Source organism: Octopus bimaculoides, chromosome 11 (assembly GCF_001194135.2).
Source record: "Octopus bimaculoides isolate UCB-OBI-ISO-001 chromosome 11, ASM119413v2, whole genome shotgun sequence".
Lineage (NCBI taxonomy): Eukaryota > Metazoa > Mollusca > Cephalopoda > Octopoda > Octopodidae > Octopus > Octopus bimaculoides.
Window position 1 is genome coordinate 8641415 of NC_068991.1, and position 6644 is coordinate 8648058.

At 37.3% G+C, this 6644-nt stretch overlaps 1 protein-coding gene across 1 annotated transcript in view; it reads left to right on the forward strand.

The window, feature by feature from the left end:
* Nucleotides 1–6644, forward strand: part of LOC106881743 (kinesin-like protein KIF27) — a 51970-nt gene that overhangs the window by 37479 nt on the left and 7847 nt on the right. Inside the window, exons 25-28 of the mRNA XM_052971516.1 lie at nucleotides 860–1056; nucleotides 1965–2061; nucleotides 3072–3176; nucleotides 4943–5157. Of these exons, the coding sequence (XP_052827476.1) occupies nucleotides 860–1056; nucleotides 1965–2061; nucleotides 3072–3176; nucleotides 4943–5157 (614 nt within the window). The remainder of the gene's footprint in view (nucleotides 1–859; nucleotides 1057–1964; nucleotides 2062–3071; nucleotides 3177–4942; nucleotides 5158–6644) is intronic.

Consider the following 6644-nt stretch of genomic DNA (forward strand, 5'->3'; position numbering starts at 1 on the left):
ACTTTTATCAGTTTCTGAATATTATTTTCATAAAAGATATGCATAAATAATGAATGAGTGGAAATTGAACCGGTGAGTGTGTTAGATAATAAGGCATTAACTCTTTTGATACCAACCCAGCTGAAACAGCCTCTGGCTCAGTAGTACAAATGTCTTTTTTTCAAAAGTTCTGAATTAAAATTTTCCACCAAACCTTAGTCACAATTTGAGTTCTTAACACTAGCTGAATGATAAGTTATTTTACTAAATACTAAATTTTACTGATAAGTTATTTTACTAAATTCTTTGTTATATTTAAAATTAATTGAAAGAGACACAGAGCATCTCAGCAAAAATATGGTAACAAAGGGGTTAAGACAATAGGATTCTCCCCAGACAACAAAATATCTTTTACTTGTTTTAGCCATTGGACTGTGGCCATGCTGGGGCACAACCTTGAAGGGTTTTGTCTCTTTTGCCAAACTGCTAAAATAACTGGCACTCTGTCGGTTACAACAACATGGGTTCCAGCTGGTTCGATCAACAGGGCAGACTGCTCATGAAATTAATGTTCAAGTGACTGAGTACTCCATAGACACGTGTATCCTTAACATAGTTCTCAGGGAGATTCAGCATGGCACAGAATGTGACAAGGTTGGCCCTTGAAGTACAGGTAGACTTTATTTTTGCCAGCTGAGTGGACTGGAGCAACATGAAATGAAGTGTCTTGCTCGAGGACACAGCATGCTGCCAGGAATTGAACTTATGACCTTATAACTGTGAGTCAAATATCCTAACCACTTAGCCATAGGCCTTCGCTGCTGAACTGCTTAGTTATAAGCAAATAAACAAACCAACATGGTTGTCAAGTGGTGGGTAGTGGGGGGACAATCTTGTAGATTTGGCTGTATTTATCATTTCTCTTTTTTCCCAGCGAGTGATGCAGCGAGAGAAAGTTCGTGTGAAGCAACTAGAACAGCGTAACCTCCAGCAGCAGAAAATCTTGAAAAGGAAAAATGAGGAAATTGCTCAAGCTCAGCGTAAACTACGTGGTGCTTCCTTGCCTCGAATTAACAGGTAAAACTTCTGTTTCCTTCTGGAAGAGATACCTTTGTATGTGCATGTGTGTGTGTGCGTGTGTTTATATATATATATATTGGTTAGTAGAAAACCATGCCAAATCAGACTGGTGTCTGGTGTAGCCCCTCACCTTGCCAGGCCTGGTCAAGCCACCCAACCCATGCCAGCATGGACAATGGACGTTAAATGATGATGATGAGTGAGTGTGCATGTATTACAATGAGAACAAGTGTCTGTTTAAGTCATTATGGTGCTAGACCAAAAGGTCAAAAGGTCACTGGTTCATAGTTTGTCATTGATGCATATGTGAAACTGTTATTCCAAACATCTTTTTCTCTCCCTCCATTTTTTTTTATCTCTCTCCATTGTTTCCCATCCTCATTCCTTTCTGTAGAAGAGCATAGGTTTGAAACATCAAAGACTTCTTCCATTTTCCCTGAGCGTCAAACTAATACATCTTATTTGTTGTTTTTTTGCCTGTCTGTCTTCTGTCTTTTTTTTTTGGTGGGTGGGGGGTGTACAATTTTAAACTCTATTATTACAATGCATCCATATATGTATTGGTATTTTAATAAATTTTTGTTGATATTCTTTTTTTTTTTTTAATTCTAATCATGATTATCTCATTTGTAATATTGTGCAAACTTGGAGCCCAGCAGAAAGTCACAAATTTAAAGAGTTTTGGTACCTAAAATGAAGTAGTTTTGAAGGGCAATATCAGTTTGCCTTATTTTCGGCTTCATATGACTTCACCTTCATGTGAATCAGAAAGGAAACTTCCATCAAAGATTCCTTGCTGATTACTGTTATTCTTGATGTTGATGGTTATGGTGGGAATGATGATGTTGATGGTGATGGTAGTGGTAAGGGAAAATTATTCCAAACTGACTTCTGTTTTCTGGCAGTGGTAACCATGACTCAATGGAGGAGAAGAAACGACAACTGGACCTTGAAGTTGAGAAAATACTTGACCAGCGCCAACAGCTTGAAGAACTTCAGAAGGTTTGCTGTTTATGTCTTTTTTTTTTTTACTAAAAAATTTGAAGGGTGTTAAACTTGTGTTTTGTTAGCTGAACAGTAAAACATCTCATAACCTACTGGTTTGTTGGGACATCATTAAAAGATTCCCCTTCAGTAGTTTCCTGTTGCTTTTACAACACACTTGGTATGAATTAAGATCAGTATTGTAAGCTAATAAAACCCTTGGTAGTAATAATGTATCTACTGCCTACGCCAATGAACTTTAATTCCCTGTGGCACCTATATACGGCTAAGTTGACTGAGTTACTCAAAATAGTGTTTTCCAGGGACAAAATGCAGTGAATTTCTTATATTACCATATTTGATGGCAATATAAGACACACTTTTCCCCAACAAAAAAATGTCTCAAAATATCACTTTGTGCCCTATATGCAAAATTGGCCCTACATAATGTGCTTTTGGATTGGATTGGATTGCCTCAGCATGTTCTCTCCATCAACTATAGTCTGGTGTGGAGGCCATGAATTTAAGCTTGAGATCATCCTAGTTTGATGAGCCCCCCGGCTAGGCAGTCTGCACCAGACTTCTGTGTCAGTTTTGGCATGGTTTTTACAGCTGAATGCCTTTCCTAATACTAACCATTCCGCAGTGTGGACTGAGTGCTTTTTAGTTGGCATGGCACAGGTGAGGTCAGTTTTGGCATGGTTTTTAGGGCTGGATACCCTTCCAAATGCAAACCACTTTGCAGAAAATACTTGTTACATATACAAATAATTATTGGTCAGTGTAATTTGCATAATTAAACAATATATAAATAAGGGAAATAACTCAAATGGGCCAATACTATGAATTTTGAATAAATATATATGTTAAGTGGTGATATACTTAATGTTTCATGCAAAAAGAAAGGAGAAAAATATTTTCCTCTTAGTTGCACAAATTTAACAAACACCTAGCAGAAATTATTGGCAACTTATAAAGAAAAGGGGAGGTAATTTTAATATTTAAATGCTTGTGCTCTTCGATTTCAGGAACTGCAAAGAAAAGAAGACATAATCAGCAACAAAGAAGCCATGTTGGCTGAGAAAAGTGAATTAGAAATCAAGAAATTGCGGTCAAGTCAGATTTTGAATAAGGTTGTTCTTTTCTTTAAAGTCTAGTTTTATTCTCTAATGGTTCTCTTATGGTCATTATTGAAATGCCATGGTCAAGTAGATGAGCTGATGTCATACACAAACTGGCTGAATCAAAAGCATTATGAAATAGACAAATTGATTGAATAGACAAGGCAGGTGGTCAATCAAACTGGCTTTAATAAAACCAGTCAGACAGGATTGGTCAGCTGGATGAATTGGTTGGTCAGATAAGTTGAAAACAATGTTAATGTGATTGACCTGGTCTTATAGTCCCTTGATGATGTATTTCAAAGGCCGTGACTTTCATTACCTGATCTAACCACTATATACCTCTGTAATTATTTGTATCTAAAGCGTCACCTTTACCTTTGTAGCAGTTGACAATGGTGCTGCTACACCAGTCATTGGGTATGACTCCTTCGTGTATCACCTGGTTAACAATATGGGTGACTAGGCTATAGCCAACACTGCCAGATATTTTGAGCATCTCTGCACTGATTCCTGATGGGCCGGGGGCCTTTCCTGTCTCCATACTCTTAATTGCTTTATCTACCATGGTACTGTCAACTTGGATAGCTGGTCCCTCTGTTGGGTCAACTCTCTTTCTCCCATTCATTCTCTTTACTGAGCAATCTTTCGTAGTGGCGTCTCCAAACCTCTTTCTTTGCAGCCTCAAGTCCAGGTATCAATACATTAAGGCTGTTTTGAGAAGCTCCATTTAATTGATCAATGAAAACATTACATCAATTTGAAACCGCTTTCCTACACCTCAATTTAAGTACCTAATTCAACTGAATCTTAATTATATATATATATATATATATATAATTCAACTGAATCTTTATTATATATATGATTGTTCTGGGACTCCAGACGTGTTATAAAACATTGTTTGGCATGTTCTCAGCACATGAAACTAATAGTAGCACATAAAAACATATATTGAGTTTATTAAATAATATTTATCTTTCACCAGATGGAGTAATCTTTTTGTTGATCTTACCATCACGGAACAGTACAATATGTGTGTGTGTGTGTGTGGTATAGTATTTATGTCCCAAGTAGGGGAAAAAAAGGAAAGCAGAGAAAGAGAGATGGATTTAAATTGATCATAAATGCACTAAAGCCAGGTTTACAACCAACTCTTTGTGTGTGTTGAAGTTTGTCCTGGTTAGTTTTGTCAAGAATCACAAGAAATCTGTACAGCACCTACAACACTATTTAGTGCTAAGCTTACCATGGCTTCAGGTCAATCACCTTGAATCGTGGATGCCCTAAACTGTCCCTATCTTCTAATCAAATGAAAACTCTTTCTAAACTTGCTACAGCTTGATCCTGTAAGAGAAACTTTTAAGTCAGGATATATAAGAAATGAATATATTCATTTAACCACTTGACATTCTTAGGATTACAGCTGTTTCACAGCTTTCTCCATGCAGTAATAATTTTGGTGTGGAATAAAACCATATTTACATGTTTGCATTAATATGCATGTTGTGCATTATACAATGCAATTGTATATTCACAACTCATTGCAAATAAAGAAAGCTTGCTCTTCAGACAAAGGTTGAGAGGTTTTTACATCTAGCCCTTCTACCTGCAACTTGCACACAATCCCAGGGTGCATTTAGGATACTTTTCCAAACGTCCACTGACATTGATGAGATAATAAAGGCAAAAATTCTTTCTGAAGATTTTCCAGGTGTTTTTCTTTGCCTTTCATTATGTTTCGGTTTTTAAAATATTTTCTGACACAATATTTCTAGGATTTAATGGGTTTGTCTGCAAAACTGGTGTCGGTTGAAAAGACAATAGAGACCAAAAAGCTGGAGATGATCAGAGCATCTCAAGACCAGGAAGAGACTGTACAGAAAGAAATCGATAAATTAAAGCAGGTTCGTACCAATCTTAAGGAGCAACTGGCAACCCTTGATGAAAAACTGACTGATGGATGTTTGCTTAGTAATCAAGAGGAGAGACGGTAAGGCTGCTTTCTTCCATTTCCACTCTTCATGGCATTTTTGCACTGCTTCTTCTCTTCTTCACTGCACCGTAGATCCAGAGCTGATTACTGCACATGCTTTTGATCAAGTTAATACAGTGAAAATACTAATAAAAATACACGCTGTGAAAATACTAATAAAAATAAATACAAGCTTTCATATTTCTGGATAACAGTCTTATTTTGTTTATTTCGTCTGTTTGTAACAAATTTATAGCTTTTTTTCATAAGATGATTCGTGGTTAGCGGTCACCTTAACTAAAATGAAATCTTTTGCATGAAGTTATATACTTTCTTGTTACTCTTATTTCTTTATTTCCCACAAGGGGCTAAACATAGAGGGGACAAACAAGTACCGGCAAAGGGATTAAGTCGATTACATTGACCCCAGTGCGTAACTGGTACTTAATTTATCGACCCCAAAAGGATGAAAGGCAAAGTCGACCTCAGCGGAATTTGAACTCAGAACATAAAGGCAGACGAAATACCGCTAAGCATTTTGCCTCACGTTCTAATGTTTCTGCCAGCTCACCGCCTTTCTTGTCACTCTTGCCATTAGAAACGGTCTGAACTAATGATTGCTCTCTCTAAGATCTGGAGTTATTGATGGTATTTGAGAAAGGTTCTTCCTGTCCTTCCATCATACTTTTACCGCCTTCATGTTAGCACGCACTGGACAGTTTAACTGGAACCAGCAGACTGCACCAAGCCCCGAAGTCTGCTTTGGTTATGGTTTCTATGGCTGGATGTTCCTCCTAATACAATCACTTTACAAAGTGTATTGAATGCTTTTTATGTGATGCTGGTATTAGTGAGGTCACCGAATAAATAGCTCACAACACAAAGACACCCCCCCCCCCACAACTGAGGAGTTGTAGTATTGAGGAGGGATGTGGCTTGAAGCCAGGTGATGGGAGATTAAAGTATAATGGAGGGACAGAAACAGGTGTCTTATGTTTGGAAATTATAAATAGTATGTTTAATAAACATATACTTGGTCTTAGTGTAGCAATGTAACTTGTGGATAAACCATAGGGGCTTCAGTAGTTAAAAGTAAGGGTCACATGACTAGCCTTAAGAAAGATGGCTCTAGTTGGATGACACTCACTTTTAATTGCCAAAACTCCTGTTCTTTATCCATGGCTTATATATTATCACAGTGAGACCAAATATATGTTTATTAACTATTTTTTTTTTTTAGCTTCAGCAGTTGAAAGGTGAGGTTAGCAATCCCTGTGAGCTTTAAGAAAGCCAAGACCAAATAAATAATTCTCACTTGTATCTGCTGAAGACCCTGTTGTTTATCTATGGGTTATATAGCCTCACAGCAAGACTGGCACTCCATTGGTTATGACAACAGGGGTTCCAGTCAATACGACCAATGAAACAGCCTGTTTGTGAAAATAATGTGTAAGGGGTTGAGCACTTCCTGTTTTGAGATATAATTGTGTGTGTGTGTCTATATA